Source organism: Hibiscus syriacus, unplaced genomic scaffold (genome assembly GCF_006381635.1).
Source record: "Hibiscus syriacus cultivar Baekdansim isolate YM2019G1 unplaced genomic scaffold, ASM638163v2 tig00110893_pilon, whole genome shotgun sequence".
NCBI classification, from domain to species: domain Eukaryota; kingdom Viridiplantae; phylum Streptophyta; class Magnoliopsida; order Malvales; family Malvaceae; genus Hibiscus; species Hibiscus syriacus.
The window spans coordinates 5,097,300-5,122,553 of record NW_024062901.1 but is presented as its reverse complement, the minus strand read 5'-3'; the positions used below and the strand labels follow the sequence as shown (position 1 = coordinate 5,122,553).

The following is a 25,254-nucleotide window of genomic DNA, read 5'->3' as shown; positions in this document are numbered from 1 at the left end:
CGAAAATTGACCCGGCCCAACCCAATTTACCATACACCCAAACTAAATCCGAACCATACCCGATCCGACTCGAATAAAATTAAATCGAATATAATTTAGACCTGAAATGACCCGATCCAAACCCGATAACCCGTTTTCCTTATGCTTACCCCATATCAATATAAAAAGTAGTTAATGCAATCTTTTAGTTGCTATTGGAGATTTACAATCACTTTTATTTTTAGTTTACTTTTAAAAAAATATTACTAATTAACCAATAAGAACGTGACACGTTATTGGAAATAGTATGATTTTATAGTAAAGTTTATATATTAAATAAAAGAAAAAAGATATTCCTTAGAAGTGGGTATAATTTGTATCGGCCAATATCTGCAAGTAGTATGGAACCATACTATAACTAGCAATATTGGCCAATATTTGCTAGTACAAGCTTTTTTTTTTCTCAAATGATTGAAGAATATAAGAGCTTGAAAGCTGCCCCAAACCGTATTATTGTGTTGATTAGATTCACATTTGATCTGAAATTGACGGGTTTCGATCAATTATATAAGATTAATTTTATTATAAACTTATGTCGTGTCATGTTTATAGTAAAAAATACATGATCCAACCAGTGTCGAGAATAATAGTATAATTAATCTTTATATATTTAAGAATATTTGTTACAATACATCTTACTCTATATTTTTAATTAGGTCCCTATTTACTTAATACAAAAATATGTATATATATATATATATATATATATATTGTGACAAATCGGTTCGACTACAAATTTTTATCTTAAAAATCTAATCAATTTTTCAGTTAACTGGAACTTTCTTGAATCAAGACCAAATTAAATGACATTCGAAGAAGTATTATAATCTGATTAAATTTAAATATAATGGACCAAAATATGATTAGGGGTGATTAGAGATGATAACAGGTCAGGTTAGGGTTGAGTTTTAGATCAACTTGATTCGATTCGAAAATATATATTTTCTATTTGAACTCGATCCAATCAGAAAATTATATATAATCCATCTGATCTGATTTAATCTAATACGAAAAATATATAACACCCACCCGACCTGAATTTTCAGAGTATAATTCCAACTCGACTCGGTATAGAATAAGGACTTAATTAAAAAAATAGTATTTTTTAAATAAATTACATTATTAATATCGGGTCGGAGTTTTTACCCTCCACACGAACCCGACCTGACCCCTTAAAAAATTTGACCTGACTAGAACTGAACTCAATTTTTTTTAAATCCAACCCTGTGAGATCGAGTCGAATCATAACCCGTGCCAATTTGAATTACATCGTCATCCCTAAGCATGATGCAATAACTAGTATCCGGCTGGTGCGTATGCCTTTATATATATGCATGCAGCATGCAGGCAGGGTATCTTGGAGACACGTAGACAACCTAAGATTAGGGCAAATCAGTGTATTATACATTTGTAATATGGGGATTTCAAAATGAAGGAACAGAAAGCTTAGTGCAAATCGGCATATAACTAATCAGTGAAATAGCTATGTGACAAACGAATATGTTACCATATCTTTTATTTTTTTTATTTAAAATAACTCATAACAATATTTAAATTTATTTATATATTTTTATCCAATAAATAATGTGTTGAATAATGGTCTCTCTCTCTATATATATACATATTATAATATGTGGGGATTCCAAAATCTAGGTAGAGAGAATGTTGGATTCAGGGATGGATCGAGGGGTGAGTGGGACAGTCGACGCCTCTGAAATTTTAAATTACTATATATTTTAAATTTTTTATATATTTTTATTAAAAATTTATTTTCACCCTGAAATTTAAGTTTATCCCTAAAATTTTAAAAGTTCAATCCTGAGTACTGGTTGGATTTCTTCTTTATGGCGTATAATCATCCCTTACTATGACAGGACCCCTACAATAATCAACGAAAATGATAGATAAAGACATGATTTCTCAATTAATTTTTTTGTATAATGAACAAATTATTTGTTAATACTTATATTTTTTGTTACTTTTTTAATAAAATAAAATTACTGATCTTTCAAAAATTATTTACTATTTTTGGTCTACACATTTACATCAGCAAAAATAATAAACAGAAAAATGGATGTTGATGTGTTTCAAAATTACTCGTCTAGCTCAGTTTGTAGAGCATAAGACTTTTAACGTTATGGTCGTGAGATCGAGTCTCACTAAGGGCAATTCATAACGGAGGTCTTTCACGGAAATTGCTCTTAACCTGGCGTTGGGGGCTAACCTACTACCCTACCTTTCCCTTATCCCATTACATATGATAATAGGGACAACTAATTTTTTTTATGTGTTTCAAAAGGATATTACACGAAATTAGCTTTGATAGGTCTACTTCATTGAACCCAATTATTAAAAAAGAGGGTAAAATACACAAATGGTACATCGACTATAGCGTATTATTTTATTTAGTCATTTGATTATTAAAAGTTACATAATGATCCTCTAACTATGAAATGTTGTTTTATTGAGTCCGTTGACTATTAAAAGTTACAAATGGTCATCTGACTATTCATTATGTTTCAAACTCGGTATTTTTAGTTAAAAAATAGACGACATGCTGAGCTTAATGTTAATTTATTGACTATGATATGATAAAGTTTGATTTTATATGGTCAATCCTACCACTTGATGAAATGATCCCGTAGGTTCGCATCAATTGAAGTTCCTTTTTTGTTTGTTCACGGTGTCATCTTTGGCTCAAAACAGCATATAAACAAATGCATAATGCAACTGTGTTCCTATTTTGCCTTTCTTAAAAGGGCAGTACCAGCACACGGGAGGGCCTAAACACTTGTTTCGAAGAACTTGTAACGGTGGTCCTACTGTTCTAAGAACTTTTGAACTTCTTCCGGTTACTAACTCAATCGGCTTGTCGAGTTTAGCATGAGGCATGCATCTTCAGAACATCTGATATGATCGAAATAACCGAGATGATTGATGGTTCTGAAAAGCTAAAGGCCTTGCAGTGGAACTGTCGTTCATCTTTTGCAGTTCTTGTAGACTCATCTATTAGAAGATGGAGTGTATATGTTGGAACCGATAAGGAATTTTTCGTGATTTTTTTATCAGACAATTTTGAGAATCTTAGGACTTACTCTCTGTTAGCTTCACAATGAAGTCGATAATGATTTAGCATTGCTTTCATCAATGGATAGGTTCACTGAAAAGTTATGCTTTGGTAAAGTTCAAGCCATATTACATATATGTTCGTCCTACTTATGCCTTGTATGGGCTGCGGGTGCCGGTTGTTCCCAGCCATGTTCATTCTATCAATGATTCGGTTACAGCAGAGGAGCCTGCCGACAAATACACGTTCATTATCCGGCAGCTAGTTAAAAGGAGGACGGTCAGTGTTTCCGACATTAGTGACTGCCCCAAGTTTGACCTTATCCTTCTTGGCATGGGCCACGATGGTCACGTTGCCTCACCATTTCCTAATCATGCAGTGCTCGACGAGAAGGACGAATGGGTGACTTTTATCACCGATTCCCCCGAACCACCACTCGAGAGGATAACATTAACTTTGCCTGTCATCAATTCAGCATCCAACCTTGCAATAGTCGTGACGGGTGAGAGCAAAGCAGAGGCCGTGCACTTGGCAATCGATAACATTGGACGTGACAGCCCGTCGCTGCCTGCACGGTTAGTCCAGCCTGTCATCAATTCAGCATCCAACGTTGCAATCGTCGTGAAAGGGAAGTTGGTATGGTTTTTGGACAAACCAGCTGCATCGAAACTGGACGGTCTCCAATTTTCCGAGTAGGGTCGAGTTTGTTTCGCGCATAAGTGTATGCTTGTATGTAGCTGAGGGTTTTCAAACCTCTATTAGTTCCTACTTTTTTTCCTTTTGTTCTGTTATATGTTTACCATTTTGGGTTCTTTCTTCCTCTCTTTTCATTTTGAGATGGCAAAGTTGAATCCTTATTTGTAAGGAGAGGAAGATAAAAGTTGAATCCTTTTATTTATAGGAACTAAAATTTAAAAATTTGAAGAGTAGAGGGACCGGGGGCATAGTTAGACCTATAATCAAAGTAAACATTTCTTTAAAGATCAATGATTGAAAGTAGAGTTTTGAAAGCTCCATGATTGCTCCAAGATAAGTTTAAAAAAATGCCATTGACATCAGCTGGATAGCTTCAAGAAATCAACTAATAATTGCATGGACGATGATTGAAAATAAACTTATTAAATACCTCTACTATGCTCAAATGTGATATGTAGTCATATTATATTTTAAGTTGACATAATTTGATCCTGTACTTTTGATAGGTCATTAATTAATCCTCTACTATCTCAAATTTGATATGTAGTCATAGTGGACACCAGGCAGAAGCCCTATTTGGTATTGAATTCAAAGGCAACCAAAATTTGGGAAGTACCCTATATAATCTCCATATTAGGTATGTGCATTGTTGCCTTCATGATATTTCCATTTTGTCCCATCTTTGTAGCTATCAAGGCAACTGACCATCTGTAGCACTCCCTCTGCACATTATTTAAAGACCCGAGAGCTAGCCATGCCCATTTGCACCAGTTCTTTCTTGGAAGCATCAATGGCGATCTTTGTGTTACTAGTAGTAAGCTAGCCTGCTCACTTTGGTTCTCACCATTAGCTTTGCCTTGTTGAAATGGAATGAGATAAGGTACAGTAGACGAAAGGATTTGCCTCCGGACCATGGGTTGACCAGTTTTGGGGGAGACCGTTGAGTTCATCAAATCTGGACCGAGTTTCATGAGAAAGCAGCGAGCTAAGTAAGTCTTTTCAATTCGTTTGCATTCATGTTATGTTACTCGGACTTCGATAAAAGTGTTAAACACGAATATTTTATGAAAAATCCAAGTTCGAGTAATATAACATGCATGGTGCATTGGAGAAACTGTTACATTTTTGTTTTCGAAACAGGTATGGGATTTTGTTCAAGACACATATCGGGGTGTCCGACTGTTGTTTGCATGGATACAGAGCTCAACAGATGCATCCTTTTTAACGAAGGCAAATGCTTGATCCCCGGTTACCCTGAATCCATGCTCGGTGTACTCGGGAGACGCAACATCGCAGCCGTGGATGGCGTTTCTCACAAGTGTATCAGAGGTTCAATGATGTCCCTCATCAGTCCTCTCGTGATGAAAGAGGATTTGCTGCCGAAGATCGATACCTTCGTGATATCTTTCCTTAACAACTGGAATGGAAAAACCATAGACATTCAAGAAACAACCAAGGAGGTTTGCAGATTAACATGCTGATTTTGTTTAGATTACTTGTCATGTAAGCAACCTTTGTTTACGAGTCTTGATCCGTTATCAGATGGCATTGACATTCCGGGGACAACTTACCATCATGGATTGCAGGTATAATCTCGAAAGACTTTTTAGATATGATTTGCCCAAGAAATTTGCCTAATGTTTTTCAGTATGTGATTCGATGCAGGGAAGAAAAAGAGTTGTGAAGATGTTGAAACAGTTGATGGAGGAAAGAAGATCCTCTTCAAAGGCCTATGATGATATTCTTTACCGCCTTCTTCTCCATAGCAAAGACCCAAAGTACAATCTCACTGATGAGGAGATAATTGATTCGATAATAATCATATTGTTCTCGGGTTCGAAACTGTCTCGGTTACTTTGATGATGGCCATCAAGTACCTCCATGATCATCCTAAAGCTCTTCGAGAACTACGAGTGAGGCGACGATTTCTCCGATTAGTAGACCGAATTTCTTAATCATACGGTTCTTAATGATTCTGGTGTATTACTTGCCTAGGATGAACATTTCGCAATCCGAGAAAAGAAGAAACCGGGAGAGGCAATTGATTGGAACGATTACAAGTCTATGAACTTCACCTGTGCTGTAAGCAAATTCACGACTCCTTGTAAAACCAGCTCCCATTGGCATCATATAAACTAATCAAATCATGCTGCCTATGGACAGGTGATACATGAAACCTCAAGTCTAGCTACAGTTAATGGACTAATGAGAAGGACAACAGATGATGTGGTCTTGAACGGTACATCGACAGACACAAGTGTCGGACACATATACTTAAAGAAAATGATTCGAGACAGGGTTTACCATTCCCAAAGGATGGAGAATATGTGTATGTAAGGGAAATAAACTATGATCCATTCCTTTATCCAGAGCCTTTCACCTTCAATCCACGGAGATGGCTAGTGAGTAAAAACTATAAACTTGATGAACATTTAGCATTTCACGGAGAATTTTTTTTATTGCAGCTTATGTGCATATGAACTGAACTTGCAGGCTAGGGACTATGAATCCCACAATTACTGCTACATAATTGGAGCAGGCAACAGGCTGTCCCGGAAAGGATTTGGGGATACTACAGATTTGCATATTCCTCCACTATTTTGCCACCAGTTTTTGAAATTCACAGTGATCATTAGTTAAATTATATTTTTCAAATGTCATGGTTGAATTCTCCATATCTTTGAATAATTTTTAAAATGGCTTGATCTTTTTTGTTCTAAAGTAAAAACCTTTAGTCAAAACTCCAATACTAAATATCAACCTGCAATAAAGCAGCAAACAGAATATTTTAACAGAGATATGCATGCAGTACGCTAACAGGCATATCATCTTCAAATCAACATCAACCACTTATATATATACAAGTGCAGGAATGATTCAAATTCTAAGCTTTTTTATGGGGGAGATCTGATCTTTATTCCAACTTGACACTTAGGTTGTCCCTTTGAACATTGTCCCTTCGGTGCAACCAAAGTGGTGGGATGATTAACAATGTCTCAAATTGTATCATATATGAACATTAACCCATCTTTAACTACACAGAATCTACAGACAAACTATAGGGAAGAACAAATACTACTGAACTTGCACCAATGTACAGTTCCAATGTATTTGCGTCGAGCGACCGGAGACGGGATGTGCTACCAATGGTATCGGAGTGTCTAACAGCCTATAGTGAAATGCGTCAGGATAAAAAGAACCTTTTGGAGCTCTCTGTAAACCAGAAAGAAGAATAGAGCATTCTTAGATTTATGGATAACGTTTGAAAGCAGGGGTGTTTGCGCATATACCTTTCTCCCTCGCGTACTAATTATGTGGTGAGGAAATAAAACAGGTCCTCGTTTTCCTGCTTTATTTGCATGGAGTTCCATTGCTGCTCCACTCTTTGCAGATGTGTTGAAAGTTGAAGCAAATCGACAGTGGTTTCATTTTTAGGAGAAAGGCAGTAGCTGGTGCTAAACAGATCCGAGTTTTGAACTTGACGGTCGAAATTAGCGGTATGACCAGCATCAGAGACAGCAACGGAGCTTGCATGGCTTACTCCCATGGGGTTCATTCCACATGAATAAAAGGTATTCACAGCAGATTTCTTGGAGCTCCGATGGGCATTGCTGGCTTGATCAATCAAGGGCCTTGTCATTTGAATTCCTGTCGCATGGCTTGACAAATCCTGGGATTGAGCTGACAGAAGAGAGAGAGCACAGTCTGAGCGTGAAACCCCAGAGAACTCTTCAACCGTTGATGCTACACTAGGAGCATCGAAAGCTTCGGTTGCCAATGAAAATGTTCCAGGGACATGTTGTCTCCCACTGCCATGCACATGAAAGAAAGATGATGGTTGCAACTGCCCATTTGCAATCGGTATTGCCGAATGGGAATTAAACATTGGTTTCTCTTCAGATTTAACCTTCTGGCATTGATTAGCGTACGAGTGTCTTTCAGGATGAAAAATGTCAACTTGAAATACGTTTGGGATAATGAAAGGTGTTCCTTTTGATATGGACGTCCCCAAAAACTTGGCACCTGAGTCCACAAAGGTTACCAATATGTTAAAATTTTGCAAAATTAAATTCTATAGCAATCTAATGAAGCAAACCAAGCTAGGACAATTCGGTTCCTACAACTCTGTATTTCTATTTTTTGCCTGCATATCGAACTAAACCTATACTGAAAGCTTATACGAACTCGTTAGACTTTGGATAAGATAAAAATGCTTCAGTTGTAGATTTTTCTTGTAGTTTTTAATATTCTTACATTCTCAAGATGAATCTTGTAAAACCAATTTAGACCTAGCCTCGTTAGCGCATACTAGTTTTCGAGGGTTTCCATAAAATGTTTCCATAGGGCATAGACTTAGCCCGGCAGAAAATAAGTTACTTATCTATTCCAATGAAATCAAGAGTGAAGGGCTTAAATTATATGACCGGTTCTGCCTCGGAACAAGTTTGAGTTTATATCTTCGACTTCAAATGTATGAGCCTCACGAGATGTAAAAGGTAAGAGATGGTTCATTCATACCTTGATACGAATGCATCAACTTATGTGATTTTCCAGAAAAGGTATTAAAATGAAGCTTCCTTCTCCGCTCATTATGCCCTGCTAGGCGTTTGCGACAACTGCGCTTACCATCATCAAATTCAGCCAGTAAATGAAACCTGATGTAGCAACAAGAATTACGATAAGTACCGCCAAAAAAGAATATATAAATACAGGCCATGAAAGTGACAAGAATGAACAATTATGTTTTAGGTCCACCCTAATATATGTGGAGTTAATGCTAGAAAAGGACAGATAAGGAAAGACTCGGGTATCTTCCTCCAAAAAAGTTGGTCTGCAAGAAACAACCTATATGCAAGCTGAATTACATGACAATCATACGGATTATTTATGAAAAAATCTCTAAACTGGTTTCAATTGTTAAACAATAGGATCTTGAAATACAAACAGGCAAATATAAACATTAAATTTCACATAGAGACATGTCAAAATTGAAGGGCAAAAGATAGTAAAGAGAGCGAGCAACCTGCTACACTGCTGACAAAACCTCTGTTCAATTCCATTAACAATAACTTTGGCTGTCTTGGAGTGTGCCTCACAAACTTTATGCCTCTTGTGGTAATCTTTTGAAGAGCTAAGATCCTTGTTGCAACCATAAACTTGACAACAAGGAGTATGGGAAATGGAGCTCGTCACCCGCGCTTTCTTCGGCACGAAAGCTGGAGAAACGACCGAGGTTTCCTTGGAGAATTTCCCATCATGTGCATCACTGTAATCAGCCAATCTCCCTAGCTTCAAATCAATGAGTGAAGAGTCTTGACTGTTGGAGTCAATCAAAGAACTACAACGCTTGGAACCAGATTCTTCTTCACCAAAATATGAACTAGTGGAAACCATACAAGAAGGGGAAACTAGATTAGCAGTGGAATCATTGCCAAACTCGGCTCCAAAAATCCCCATACTGGCGTTGCCATAAAAGGGCTTCTTGTTCGTATCAGCAATACCAAAATCCATGAAATCCATGCTCTCAACAGCTTCAATATCAGAAGAAGAAGGCTTGAGGTCCCAACTCGGCATTGCTTTTCTGCTTCTGGCAAAAGCATCCAAATCTATTTCATCAGTAAAAAGAAGGCTTTTCCTTCAGAACCATAGCTCCAAGACTCCATCAGTATGGACAATGTAAATGCCTACACATAATTTGTAAAAAGAAAAAGTTAAAAAGGGAAAGTCATTAACACAATAACTGCTTATCGGGTGCTAAGAAAAAACAAAAGAAAGTGATAAAGACACACAGACCATTGATTTCAGTGGTGCCTTAGTTAAAATTTTAACATTACGTTACAAAAAAGGAAAGTTAGAGATATTCCCATGAGCATTTAATAAAAAAGGTACACTAAAAGAGGGTTCACAAAGAAGAGAAGGAATCAAAGATATGTTTGGTTGCAGAGAAAGTGAAGGAGAAATGTTCATAATAATTGAACTGAGTAAAGCTGATGATTTAAGTTGCCCAGAAAAAGGCTGATTCTTTGATATCCAAATCCCGTAGAGACTAAAACTACTGAAAAAGCATAATTTTAGCTGAAGCAGAAGAGATTAAGATAACCCAAAGCTCCGAATTCTTTCACATTACTAATCCCAAGAAAACAGAGTTGCTAAAAAAAGCTTAATCAACCAAAAATAAAGTATGAAAACAACCCATTAACAGAGATTAGCAGACAAAAGGAATTCACATGGAGTAAAGTTAAGTCCCTGTTAAAGAAAACTGTAGTAGAACAATTAAGGATGTCACAAGATTCCCAACTTTCTTTCCTTTTCCTACGGTTTTCTAGGAAACCAAACAACAAAAAACTCCATCAAACAACAAAAAAACCCCTCGAGAAAAAGAAACAAAACCCAAAATTAAGAAAAGGGTCTTCGAGATTTTTCGTTCTTGGCTTACCGCCACAGGGAAAGCAAATGATAAAGCAGCGGAAGAAGAAGAAAGACGGTGAGAGAGTGAAGGCGAATAATTATTAATAAATGAATAAGGTATGTGGTGAGGTCGGAGAAGATACAGTGTGAGTCAACATGATTTCCTCTACTTCTATTTCTAATATTCTGTCTCAAAAGCACGGGAAATGATCACGTGTAAAAACTTTAATATACTATTAAAATAATATTATATTAATTTTGTTATTATTTAAAAAATAAAATTGATAAAATTTTATTTAAAATTTTATTATATTTATTGATTTTATTATTTTTAAGTATTTTATCGGTTTTGTTATTTTTTTATCGATTTTATTATTATTGGACACTTTATCCGAAATATTAAAAATATTAATATTTTAATTAAAAATAATAATATTTTAAATATATTTTTATCGATTTTATTATTTAAATAATAATAAAATCAATAAATATTTTTAGATATATATTATCGATATCGTAGTGTAGAATTTCCCCAAATGCACGTCTTTTGTATGCTTTTGAGGGGATGTTCTTTCCATGTTCCGAAATTCCATTCTTGACCCCTTTTGTTTTTCTCCATTGAAAACAAACAAATCAAGCTTATATAGAAAGGATTATTATTAGTGTTTTGTTGTCAAAATTATCCTTTTATAATAATCTATGTATAATTTCTAAGAAATGATCATCCAGCTCAGTTGGTAGAGCACAAGGTTCTTAACCTTGAGGTCATGTGATCGAGTTCCACGGAGGGCATTTCATAATTCGGAGGTCTCTTATGGAATCTGCTCTCAACCTGGTATTGGGGGTAGCCTACTATTTTACATCCCCTCACCCCATACATATGGGAAAAAGGGATAGCCATTATGTATAATTTCTAAGGGTAAAGTACATAAATGATCCCTAACTATAGTATATTATTTTATTAAGTCTCTTAATTATCATATTTCGATCAATATATTAACGTTCAACTCCGACAACCTAACTTTAATAGAAAAAAATGAGTTTAAATCATAATGAATAATCGATTGACTATTTTATAACTTTTAATAATCAATAGACTCAACAAAGCAACTCTCCATAGTCAGAGGATCATTTTGCCATATTTAATAATGGAGGGACTTAATAAAGTAGTGTAACTTTTAACAGTCAATGGACTCAACAAAATAACTCCCTATAATCATAAGACTATTTTGTAACTTTTAATAATCATATACTTAATAAAATAGTATCTTATAGTTATGAGACTATTTATAGAGAAATGTAGTGTAATCAAATTTAAATTATTTTCATTAATTTAAATATAAGATATATATTTTAGAATATAAAAGTTCTAAAAATAATTAAAATAAAGGATAAATTATATATTTAGTATCTAAATTATTAGTTTCGATCCGTTTTATTACTTAAACTTTTCATTTTTCAAAATCAAACCTAACGTTTAATTTCCGTTTCAATTTTAGTACCCGCCATTAAAACTTAACGCATTTAGTACATATATTATCAGTTTTGGTCGTTTTAGTACCTAAACTTGTAGCCTTTTCAAAACATAACGTTAAAATTTGAATTGAGTACTAAAATGAACTAAAAACTAATTTTTTTAACGGCGGATATTAAAATGAAACTAAAATTGAACTTTATGTATGATTTTAAAAAATTTAAATGTTTTGATACTAAAATGGATTGAAACTAATAGTTTAGGTGGTAAACGTATAAATTAACCTAAAATAAATGACAGCTGTGTTGTTATCCAGTAAAAACAAAGAAAACGACACTGGGAAATGGCTGTGGGTGAAAGCTTTTTAGCTGGAAAATGGGGGGCTAACAAAAATCACTGGCACAAGATATTGAAACCCCACATATTTATTTATTTCTCCCCCTTATTAACGATGTATCCCTATTACATCTTAATATACTATTAAAGAAATATATTATTAAAAATATTATTAATTTTTTTAACATTTTTTTAGGTTTTAATATTATTAATATTTTTAATATTTTCGGTAAAATAATATCTAAAACATTATTTTTTTCTATCATAAATGTTAATATTGAACGCTATCTAAAATATTTTTTTCTACAAAAAATTAGATAACGAAATTAATATTTCGAGTAAAATAAATAATATTTTACGTAATATTTTATCAAAAATATTAAAAACACTAATAATATTTTCGGTATCGTCTTTATTTAATCGTATATTAAGTTGTACGACAGAACTACCCTATATTTAATTGAAATTTAAATCGGGAAGTTTATCTGGATATGACAAGACCCTGGTTGACATTTGTACTCCTTGGTGAGTATACACGTGTCCAACTAAGATAGTATGAAACAAATGATGAACTCTATGGTGGAATGTGACTCGATTTTAGATATTATATCGCTTATATTACCGAACTTTAAATACTCGTTGACTTGATAATTTTAATTAATTTGGTTTAGGTATTTTGATGTTATATTTGAGATGTATTTAACACTAGAGTTGATGGGAGAGTTTAAGAGAAAGTAGCTTAATTTAAGGTTCAGAAAAAAGTAATATTTAAAATATTATAAAAATAATAACATTTTAGGTTATATAACTTAAAATGTTAACTTTTTCTTAACGGGTTGAAAATTTTCCTTATAACATTTTCGGTTGAATCAAAAAACATTAAAAAAATTAGCATTTTAGGTTACATCAAACCGAAAATATTATAATTTTTATAATATTTTCGATCGCGTTCATTTTCTATAGTTTCTTAGCCTTAAATTAGGCTAAATTAGGCCGTAGAGCATAACTTCCCTCGAGCTGATGGCTAAGCTGACAGAAGAACATGGTTGATGCAATCCCTTTGAGGACTCAATCATAACATTTTGAAAATATAAGAATCAATTTAAATTTAGTTTCATAGTTCGAGCATGTTTGGTGAAATTAATCGAAAAGAACCCCAGGAAGTGGGCACACTAGGCAGTAATGCTCCGGAATAGGGATGGCAAAATTAAATTAAACGAGATAAGGAAAAATCGTTTATGTTAAAAGGGGACGGGATAGGAAAAAATTGTTTATGTTAAACGGGGACGGATTTAGTAATCTCTGTCCCGATTACCCGATTATCCGGCCCGATAAATATTAAAAATAATTATTATATATATATATAAGATTAATAAATTTAAATTAAATTAAAAAATATATATATAATATTTATATATTTAATTTAAATATATATACCCGACCCGATACCCGTTTAAATAACCTTTTATGCTAAACGGGATACTCGTTTTCCCGATTATCCGATGAGGATCCCCGTTTAAATCCTCACGATTTTTTAAACAGAGACGAATACGAATTTTTTAAACGTAGACGAGGACCTGAACCTGACCCGTTGCCATCTCCGGAACCAGATAACCAACTTTGAAAGATACCTTTCATTTTCTTAAACCTTTAAGGGTTAAATACATATGTTATCCCCAATACTGTTCACGTTTCTTATTTTACCCCCTAAAGTATTTCTTTTTTAAAAGTTAGGTTCTTTTATATATTTTCAAACAAAATGAACGTTATTCTCATATGGTGTTTTTTTTTATCATATCACCATATACTTTCTAATAGTATTACAGGGAAAATTATACATTTGGTACTTAAACTTTCATTTTTTTCAAAACCACATATGAAGTTTAGTTTTTGTATCATTTTAGTACATCCGTACAAAATTTAAAGTTAAGTTTTGAAAATAATGAAAGTTTAAGTATAAAAAATGACCAAAACTGATAATTTAAGTACTAAACAAGTTAAGTTTTTAACTGTTTTAACTGAGGGTACTAAAATAAAATAAAAACTAAACGTTATGTACGATTTTGAAAAAAAATGAAAGTTTAAATACTAAAATGGACCAAAACTGATAGTTTAGATAATAAATATATAATTTATCCTATATTATATTATTTAATTATAAGGAAAGTAACGATGAATTGATAATAACATTTTACAACTTTAGGAGTAAATCGATAAATGTATTAAGTGGGGGCAAAGTGAAAATGGAAAAGTTTGAGGATAATAATTGCATTTAACCCAATTTTTTATTATTTCATTTGTTTAGGGTTTAGGACCACTACATGCCAATGCAATTTAATACTCTTTAAGACAAGATGACGATGACCGACTTTATCTTTGACAATCCTTGTATAGGGTTAATGATAATTTTGACTTTCAATTTTTTTTATAGGGTTAATGATAATTTTGACTTTCAATTTTTTTTAAAAAAATTAATTTTAATTTTTAAAATTTTTTAAACTGAATATGTTAATATTAAAATAAAAATTTATTAATTTAAAATAAATTATTTTATATTTTCATCAATGTCTGTTATTTTATATAAAAATTAAAATAGAAAAGGGCATACATGAAGCACTCATGAGGAGGAAGACGCATATGTCCCCATCACCAGTCTAATCTCCTTGCCAAAGCCATTAATGTGAGTCAAAAGCTGCAATTTGCTTTATGAAAAAACAATCCACTCAACTTTGCATTTTGCACATACATACATACATGTATGTATACATATATATGATTGTCTCTTGTTCCCATATGTAATGGGGTAAGGTGAGGTAAGATAGTAGGTTGCCTCAAACTAAGTTAAGAGCAGCTTCCGTAGGAGACATCCGAATTATGAAAAATGCCCTCTATGGGACTCGATCCCACGACCTCAAAATTAAGAACCTTGTACTCTACCAACTGAACTGGATGGTCATTTCGTATGTATGTATACATGCATAGGTTGAATTTTGGGCACAAATGAAATTATCTTGGTAGTCATAAGAATGATTGTTATTTTTAGATATTTTAAATTCGAACACCAATAATTGTGACAGAAGTAATTAAGATTTTATTGTAAAACGATTAAAATTATTTAAAACAAATATTATTTTATAATTATAGTAATTTTGTCAAAAAATTCTTCATAAATAGATGGATAAATTACACAAATTATCACTGAACTTTACTCTCTCGCATGTTTCACTCGCTGTACTTTAAATTCATTTAATTTTCTCACTAAATACATTTGATTTTTTCCCGTCATTAAATAGTTAACGGCGTTAAAATGTTGTCGTTTTAGAAAACGAAATTTTCATTAAAACAACGTAGTTTTGCATCTATATAACATCTAATTTATAACACAATTAGTAAGAAAAAGGCGGAGTGACAAAAAAATCAAATGTATTAAGTTTAGTGAGAAAATTTAATGAATTTAAATTCAACGAGTGAAATAAGAGAGATCGTCAAATTCAACGATAATCGGTGTAATTTACCCTAAATATATTTAAAAGACTGGTTTGGCATGAAGGAGATAATGGAATATATGGGTATTATAAATAGGACTTCATGGTGAAGTTTTAAAGAGTTTACAGAATTTTTATAATATACTTTCGAAAAAAAATTAAAACTTTTTAATTAAAACTTTATTTTATTTACAAATTTAGTTTTTTAATAGAGAGATTAATTTGCTGAGGAACTTAAATAATCAATTAAACTTCAATATTTTATTTGTGGTCCATTACTTACAGTTGCAATATTTGACAGGCTTTTTATTAGTATAGCTGGGATGGTAAAAAAAATTCGAATTCGACGGAGAAAATCGAAAATTGAATTAAAGGGTCGGGTTCGGGGATGATAAACGGAGATGGGAAAAAATTGTTTATGCTAAATGGGACGAGGACGGGTTTGGTAATCCCGCCCCGATTACCCGATCTGATAAATATTAAAAATAATTATTATATATATATATAATATTAATAAATTTAATTTAAATTAATATATATATATATATATAATATTTATATATTTAATTTAAATATATATACTTAGCCCGATACCCGTGTAAATAACTGTTTATGCTAAACGGGGATATCCGTTTCCCAGCGATTTTTCTCGATTACCCGATGGAGATCCCCGTTTAAATCCCCGCGATTTTTTAAACGAAAACGGGTATAAATTTTTTAAACGGAAACGAGAGACCAATACCCAACCCGTTGTCATCCCTAAGTATAGCCGACCCGCCTCTATTATAGTCATGAAAATATTGATTATATTTAAATCTAAACCATATTAAATTTAAGGGTAAAAAACATAAATGGTGGGTAGTGTTTTATTAAGTCCTTTGATTATTAAAAGCTATAAATTTTCCCCCAACTATAAGATATTGCCTTTTTAAATCTTTAACTATTAAAAAGTTACAAAATAGTCATCAGACTATTCATTGTCTTTCAAACTCGTAATTTTCCGTTAAAAAATTGAGGGAAGTTTGAGTTGAATATTAACTTACTAACTGAGATATGATATAATACGAATCCAAAATCTCAAACGGCTATCATATCCCAGTCAGCAAGTTAATGTCCAACTCAAACTACCATTAGTTTTTTTAACGAAAAAGAACGAGTTTAGAACACAATGAATAGTGGGACGATCATTTTGTAACTTTTAATAGCTGAGACTTAAAAAAAATCTTATAATTAGGAGATCATTTTGTAACTTTTAATAATCATCGAACTTAATAAAATAATACACTATAGTCAAGGGACTATTTATATATTTTACCCTAAATTTAATTTATAAATATTTATGTAATATTTAGTTGATTATTATATAAATTGATTATTATTTTAGAATTTCAGGCTCGATATCAATAGGTGTTCACAACCATGAATAGGTGTTGACAATTTCATCTTTCACTGTCGACAATGTTTATTTTTTACTGCAGATAATGATGTCATTTTCCAGTATGGTTAGATTTTATCCTTTTACTTGATTTTTTTATTTTTAAGTAGATAACTTATGCATCTCAATGATTTAATTCATTTAGTGTATTCAGAGGTAAAAATAATAATGATTTTTTAAAAGTCTCGGGTTCGAATCATACGTTGTCAATGTTAAAAAAATTCTGAATTTATATTTTTCCCGTAATTGACTAGTAAAAAGTACATTTCATAATTATAGTTGTGCATAGTAGTGTATCTGTCATCCATCCACGTGGAGCAACTAGCTTGAACTTGTCTTGGCTGCCGTCTCTAATTAGACGCTCGACTTCGTCCATATTTATTAGCAAAGATGGTTCCTTGGTTGACAAGCCAACATCATGCTTACTAGGAATGTATCATTAGGGTTCTTATACAAGATGCTTGATTATGTTGTTTGTGATAAACATGCAACACAATGATTTCTGATCTGCAGAGCAATCCGGATCTTGTTCTGATAATCATAATCGGTCATTAAACCGTTCTCAGTAAGCCCCTTCGCACGCCTCGGAAATAAGGTCCCCGATACCGGCTCGGAAATGAACTTTTTAGGTGAATTAAACGGGAAGATTAATGGAGTTAATCTCGCAGGGATATCGTTCTAGATTGGTAAGTTGTTATATCAGCTTTTTGTTTACAATGAATGATTGTTCATTTGCCTAAAAGAAAGAAAAAGCTTAGCTTTTGTCTCTGTCTCCTCTTTCTCTAGTATCAAACATGGTAATCACATTGTTTTTACTTTGAAAATTTCGCAGGCAATGCAAGGGCCCCGTCCTGCAGGCTATGTGGTGGATTCCTTTTGGTGCCTCATGTATCATTTGTAGGGGGATCGTGCCCTTCGATAGGGTTCTTTTGTGCCCCCTATCCATCATTTTCACTAAATGCTATCAATAGGGTTCATCATCCATGTACCTCTAACTACGGCAAAACCCATCATTCGATCATGTTTAAGGTCAACCCCACTTTGTGTAGGCAAATGTTTAGGGTATAAACATATGATTAGCTATGATTTTCTTTTTGGACAAAGCTTATCCATATATGTACAAAAGTTTATTCTTCATGGATCATGTAGTTAGGGTTTTTGTTCATTTGCTTGAACTGCAAAATCTATGATATATGAACAAATGTTAGTTGTTTGATTAGACAAATTTGTTTGGTTTTTAATCAGAACTCCTTATAATTTGGGGGTTAGGGTGAACGTGTTGGGATGACATGACATGACATGACATCCATACATCATTTTACCTTCCATCTGTGCTTTTTAACTTTCCTACTGTTCAACCCACTATTCTGCGTTATTGCAGAGAAAAAGGCATCTCACGTACATGTAGGAAAGTATTAATTAATGTATTAGCCTATGATTGTTAATGGTCCAAAGTAAGAGATTAGAATTTATAATCCTCATCATGGGAATGATGATCGCTTTTTGCAGATGTTTCCCTCCATTGATAGAATGGAGAAATCATCATCATCAATCATGGAACAATCTAAGCAATCCATTTTATAGATTTTTACCGATCGTATAAAATTTTTCGAACCGGATCGAACCGAGCTAGCTTCAAGGAAAGGAAAAAAAGACAGAGAAAGTGAAGACAAACAAACATTCCAAACTGTACATACAGAGGAAATAACAAAAAAGCATTCAAAGAACTTTCAAAGAAGCTAGCAATAAGAGAAAAAAGACAAAGCAGAATCTAGTGTCCTCCAATGGCAATGGAAACAAATGGAACCCATCATCATCAACAAGAAGTTGAAAAATGTATTAGTCTCATAGTGCACCATTGGAAATTGGTGCTCCCCTTTTGATGCTGTCCATATGTGTTGTTTCATACACAGGTAAACCACTTGAGTAGATGCCTAGATCATAGTTCTGTAACTCGAACAGATCAGAACTGGAATCGCTATCCGCACCGTCATCGACCTCGCGGGACTTTCTGTAATCCTTCTCTGTTTGATATCGATCGGATTGATTCCTAGTCTGTTGTTTTCCGAATAGTCATCGATTAACTTGAGTTTCTCATCTAACCAAGAATAGTCCGTTGCATCATTTTGTAAAGCTGTTGTGTTGTTCTTTGACATAGATGATGTTGCCTGCTGTTTATGATCTAGACAGCTTTTCAAGTCCTTGTAGCTTTTGGCGGGCGTGTGCACGTAGGGCGGCAGTGTCCTGAAACCCGAATTCGAAGACGAGTACATCGACTTGGTATCCGCCGTGCTCGAGCTACGGAAATGGCTAATGCTGATCCGTCTTTTCCTCCTTCCACCGGGACTCTCTTCTTCATCTTTCATGGGCTGCGTGGTCGATTTCGATTTCTTCTTTTTCGAGCTCGTCTGGTTGAAAAGAGAGTTCAAGAAGCTAGCGAGTTTACCACCAGGGGAGCTCGGTTGCTTGTGTTTCTTCTCCTTGATGATCTGTTTCTCCACCACATGTGCCGGTTGAACAATGGGGTGATGTCTCATTGGCACATGCACATCCAAGCTGACCCTACCTCCCCTACACGGTTGCTGCTGCTGCCTCTCGTCCCGCATGATCCTCTCACTGTACGTCGCGCAATTGTAGTAGCCGCCGCTACCCGCATCGTTGTACCCCGAGAAATACCGTGCAGCCTCGAACACGTCGAGCTCGCTGGAGTCGTTCCTACGGTGGAACGACCTGTTGAACATTCTGTCAGGGTCTGAATATCCTGCAACAGACATTGTTGATGTGTGAGATTGTACAAGGAGGGAACTAGTTTGAAATGATTGAGAGTAATGGTAAGAGTAGGCTTTATAATAGCAATGATAATCAATTTCACCGTCTATGTCTAATTATATAATATGATGAAGGTGCTCTTTAACCGACCCCGTTTTCTATATTCGAATATCTGAATCGAATAATAAAAAATTAAATATTTTTTAAATAATATTTGGAGTTAAAATCTTGTAAATATGGTAGAACCCACATTTTTATTGTTAGTGCTGTAAGCCACTCTTTCATGAATCGATTCTTTGATTATGAAGGCACTAATTAATTGCTTGCTAAGTTACCCATTGACTGATATGTAAAAATAAATTAACTTTGGTCCAAATGATATCTGTCTGTCCCCTCTTTGGGGAAGTCATGGGGTCTACATTTTTTGCTTTTGGGCCTGGGAATCAATGGCTATTATTTGGCATCATTTTTATTTTCGTTTTTATAAAAATTGATTTAACGCTTCAGTGATCAAAATAAAAAAAATAATGACGATAAATGATTAAAATACAAAGATATAATAAATCAATTAGAGGATGAATGTCGATGTATCAAATCTAAGTTACCAAATAGTCAACTAACAAGCCTGATGGGTACACAAGTTTTTGCCCTTTGGTCCGGGTATGGACCTAGGCGGAGGAGGATGGAGGCGGCCATCTTCTTAAAAAATTTAGAATTACTATATATTTTAGATTTTATATGTATCTTTATTGAAAATTTATTTTCGGTTCTTAAAATTTTGTAAGTTTAAATTCACCCTTAACATAAAATCGTGGGTTTGTCATGTACTCTCTTTGATATTTATGTCCCACCTAAACATGTCATGAATCGCGTTCATTATACATATACATTTGGTTCAAGCTAATGAATATTTGATGCACTGTACGCTCCAACTTTATCCTCTTTTGAGGTGTTGGATGGTTCAATACTCATTTCTACATATTGGGGTTCCATATCTAAACAAAATCCCAAGCACCTCATGTCATGGGTGATGGGTGCATGTGGTTGAGTTTGATGATGATGATGATGATGGCATTGGCGTTTTCATGATGTTGCTTGTAGCTCTTTTCCTTTCTTTTGAGAGCCACCTTTGAGTTTGATGGATCAACTCGGAGGAGATCAGCAAGTGGGCAGTTCGAGTTCGACGACCACGACGGTTGAGTCGGCAACTTAAGGCAGTGAACTTAAATATGGTGGTCCTAAACAATATGACCAAAATCAAGATTTGGGCACTGACCATCGAGGACCTGTCTGCATCACTTATCAGATCGGTTCGTGGTCGACCTCGGACGATAAAAACGAGCCAGGCATCGGAACCCGTCTCGTCTCGATGCATAGTTTTCTTAGGTAAGGTTTGGACAATCACATAAACCAGAACCAGGTAATGTAAATCATGTGCCTGATATCTCAGGTTCAATAAGGCCCTACGTCATCATGTTTAGTATGTTGGGTTGCTTTCTTTTTTTATGCACCATGCATTCTTCCTATGGCCATGGTTTCTCTGTGTCTTGTCCATCTCCTTTCCTATGCTTCTGGTTGTTTAACTGTTCGTACGGTGTCGATTCTGAACTTGTAATATGTAATTTTAATTTTATTCTATACATCATGACAATCATATAATTTTATGTCTAAAATAATTTCTTCACCGTCAATATATGAAATAATTGTTATTTTATTTGAGTTTGACCTTAAAGTACAAAATTCTTTTTCCAAATCTGGCTAATGCAAGGTTTGAATTTTAATATTATAAATGGAGTAAATCGGTTGAAAATATAGATAGGTATATATAAAACTTGAAAAAATCGAGTTCTAGTCGGATTTTTTAACGACAATGTTAATTCGAGTAAAATTTGAATTTAGGTGAAAAATACTCAACTCAAGAAAATAGTATAACTATCTCTTATAAATTTATGGATACTTACAATAACACCCCTCTATATATTTTCATTAAGTCCTTGTTTTTTCTAATAAAAATAGAACATATATATGTGTGTATGCATGTGTCAGGTTGGATGTAGATTTTTATTCCAAAATTTGTGTTGGGTTTCAGGTCAGGTGGAACCTCTCTAAATACAGGTCGGATCGGGTGATGGGTGGAGGTGTAGAATTAGGGATGGTAAAAAAATTCGAATCCGACGGGGAAAACCGAATTAAACGGGGACGGAGAAAAATCGTTTATGCTAAACGGGGACGGGGAAAAACCGTTTATGTTAAACGGGGACGGGGACGGGTTTAGTAATCCCCGTCCCGATTACCCGATTACCCGGCCCGATAAATATTAAAAAGAATATATATATATATATATATATATATATATATATATATATAATATTTATATATTTAATTTAAATATATATACCCGGCCCGATACCCGTTTAAATAACCGTTTGTGCTAAACGGGGATACTCATTTCCCCGCGGTTTTCCTCGATTACCCGATGGGGATCCCCGTTTAAATCCCCGTGATTTTTTAAGCGGGGACGGGTATGTTTTTTTGTAAACGGGGACGGGGGGACCAATACCCAGCCCGAACCCGGCCCGTTGCCACCCCTATGTAGAATGCTCAAGTCGGCCAAAAATCTAACCCGACTTGATTTATGAACTTAATAAAGTTCTTATAAATTTCTGAAGTACTTGATCTGAATTAATCGATTAGAAGATAAATAGAGAAGGTTAAGAAAAACAAAAATAATATTCACAAACTATAGAATTAACGGCCTTGTATATCCTCTCATTTGAGAAAGAAAGGACAATGGCCCTTTTTGCTATAGTATTTGCAAGGACATTAATCCAAAATCAGTGTTTATCCAAACTCAACCCATCAGAGGTCCTGGTCTTGGGGAGCAAAGGCCCAATGAAGTCCCCACAAAGACCAAACTGGTATTGTGTCTTTTTATCATGCAAGAAAGTATCGAGAAATTAATAGATAAATATCGAGTGTTATGATAAAATACGGGACATTGATAAGCGCTAAAGTTTTATCGAATGTCAGTTTAAGTAAAGTCTTGCCTTTGCCTAACACTTCAGAGCTGTTAGAATTTCCCATGTACACACGTTTACCGTCGTTTTCATCATCGAACTCAGTGTCTACGACCAATTCAGAAATGTTGTCCACCAAATTGACTTCGGAAACCACTGTGACTATGACACTCCATATTTTCCTCCATCATGTTCAGATGTGGTTTGTTCTCGTTCCGCGATCTGAATGGTGTTGACATTGGTACGCCTTGTGATCGGCTTGACTGCATACATAACACTTCAGGTTCCTTCCGTCAGATTTGATCTTGGCTGGCTTCTTGAAGTTGGTGTTTTTCTGTGGTTTTATCTTTTTGTTTTGAAACCCCTTTTTCGATCTTTTTGAACTTAGACCCTGAGGCACCATCATATTAAACCAAGTTAGACTTAAAAGACATTTGACTAAAATTATTCGTCACCTTATCTTTTCTGTGGTCTTTAATCTTCATATGGCCTACCAATTCCTGAAGCGAAACATCCCTCTTCTTGTGTTTGACCAAGTTATGATAGTCGGACCATGACTTGGGGAGTTTTTCAATCAGAACATTTGCTTAGAGCACCTCACACATATGCATCTTTTTTGCCAGAATATTGGAAACGAGGTTATCATAGTCATGGACTTGATCTATGATCGGCTTGGCGTCCGTCATTTGGAATTTGAGCCGCTCTCTGACAACATACTTCTTGATACCTGCATCGTCTGTGCCATACTTCTTCTTGAGCGTGTCTCAAATAACCTTCGCGCTTAGCTCCTTAAGAAACATGTTGAAGAGTTTGTTTGACATGTGACTTAAGAGATAGCCCTGAACCATCTTATTATCATTCTCATATTTTCGAACGAAAATGACAGCTGCATCGAGATCGACATCAGGCAACACTTCATATCCTGTAGCTACGACATCATCGGCAGTCGGGATCATCGACGAGGTCAGTGGAGGCTTGAGCAGCACGTAATCAAGATCAAGCTGCACGAAGAATATAAAGATGAGCTGGGACTACCTTCGATAGTTGTTTCCGTCAAGAGCATCGAGCTTTGATAAATCTAGAATCAACTTTCTAAGTGGTGTCAATATTTTGTAGTATATCAAGAGGAATTCGTTTCTAAATTGTTGGAAATACGGATCGCAGAATCATATCGTTAGCACTGGCTGGGAATAATAAATTTAAAGGAAAAATTTGAAACCCATATGTAAAATATGATTTATTTATGCATTAATTCATTGTCTAAAGTTGTTATACAAACGAATAAACCTGACCTCAATTCTGTTTAAGTTCGTGGATATAAATCCAACTGTTTGTAACTCATGTAATAAATCTCTGTAACTCTTGCATTAAAGCTTTGTAACTCTCTGCAAATTTAAAATTCGAACAGATCATTTGAGCCTATTTTTCCATTTGATCTTTCAGGAGAAAAATTCCTTACGACTTTTTTCGTAAAAAAATAGGATCCGCGTGGATATGTTGAAGATATGTATTGCCATGGCCACGACCATGAGAAAAGATGGAGGCGGCGATAGCAATAGCGTGCGAGAAGCCCCCCTTGTTCACTATCACTCAACAAGGGAGTGGAGAATATAAACCTTAAATACCCAATCCCAATGTATTTCCCACTCAATGAGGGATTGAGCATTACCAACATGTCGAGCTCCCGGATCTTCGTGTGTGTTCGATTCTGATTTGGCTCGAATTTCATATACTAACCTTTGGGATGTTTTATGCAAGCAGCATAGCTAAGATACTTGAGAAGTACAACAGCTGCACCTATGGAGCATTGGAATCAGGTTCAATCAGAAATTGACACACAGGTACATTAATCTCTTGATCTCTTCCATTTCAGCCTTAGGTTCAAGGGATTCATACTTCATTTTATGTCGAGCAGAGCAAGTACCAGGAATATTTGAAGCTGAAAGCAAAAGTTGAGGTCCTTCAGCATTCACAGAGGCAAAACTAAACTGTTTCTCTTACTCATATCTGTTCATAAAATAAGAGCTGCTTATTCATGTGAAAATATGCATAAAGAAGGTAAAAAAATACATTCAAAATCATTAATATTTACCGTATTTGATCTTAATAACATCCGTTACGTTTACAATATTTTTCCAGCTGGAGGAAAATAGTTTGACAATACGATCATCATGGGAAACCGGGGAGCCAAGCAATCCATACAATCATCCGCCGCCGCTGTCACCTCGGTCGGATGGATTTTTCGAGCCTTTACAGTGCAGGTACAATCCTAGTAATATTACAGATGAGGATACTGCTCCATGCTCTGCAGTTGCACCAGGTGGATTTATCCCTGGTTGGATACTTTGATTAATGTTTGAGCTTTCATCAAGAGAACTCCATATTTTCTCACATAAAGTGATTGGAAATTAAGAATAGACAGTAATAAGCAGATCCCAGCTTTTATTTCGTTGCATCTCTTATGGAGGATGCATGCATGCACAGTTTCAAGTGTGGGGTGAAGCTCCAATGCTGTAAAAACATTGTTG

At 34.6% G+C, this 25,254-nt stretch overlaps 2 protein-coding genes and 2 pseudogenes across 2 annotated transcripts; 2 read left to right on the top strand and 2 right to left on the bottom strand.

Moving 5' to 3' along the window:
- The first annotated feature begins 2,969 nt into the window (after positions 1-2,969).
- On the top strand, positions 2,970-3,984 carry LOC120145622 (probable 6-phosphogluconolactonase 2). Its single transcript, XM_039159427.1, has 3 exons — positions 2,970-3,060; positions 3,195-3,863; positions 3,907-3,984. The coding sequence occupies exons 1-2, from the start codon at positions 2,970-2,972 to the stop codon at positions 3,800-3,802; spliced, it is 699 nt and encodes a 232-aa protein (XP_039015358.1). The 3' UTR covers positions 3,803-3,863; positions 3,907-3,984.
- Positions 3,985-4,441: 457 nt separating this feature from the next.
- On the top strand, positions 4,442-6,419 carry LOC120145621 (annotated as a pseudogene).
- A 338-nt stretch (positions 6,420-6,757) lies between these two features.
- LOC120145579 lies at positions 6,758-10,131 on the bottom strand (annotated as a pseudogene).
- An 8,473-nt stretch (positions 10,132-18,604) lies between these two features.
- On the bottom strand, positions 18,605-23,387 carry LOC120145580 (protein BIG GRAIN 1-like E). Its single transcript, XM_039159405.1, is given in 4 exon segments — positions 18,605-18,752; positions 18,786-18,994; positions 18,997-19,745; positions 23,383-23,387. Coding segments are annotated over 2 exon segments (927 nt in total). The 5' UTR covers positions 19,715-19,745; positions 23,383-23,387; the 3' UTR covers positions 18,605-18,752.
- Between the last annotated feature and the right edge of the window lie 1,867 nt (positions 23,388-25,254).

Bases quoted from the DNA above. Each gene is read 5' to 3' on its own strand.
- LOC120145622 (XM_039159427.1), top strand. From the start codon at position 2,970: ATGATTGATGGTTCTGAAAAGCTAAAGGCCTTGCAGTGGAACTGTCGT. The intron at 3,061-3,194 runs GTGTATATGTTG...ATCAATGGATAG, and splicing joins CTCATCTATTAGAAGATGGA to GTTCACTGAAAAGTTATGCT.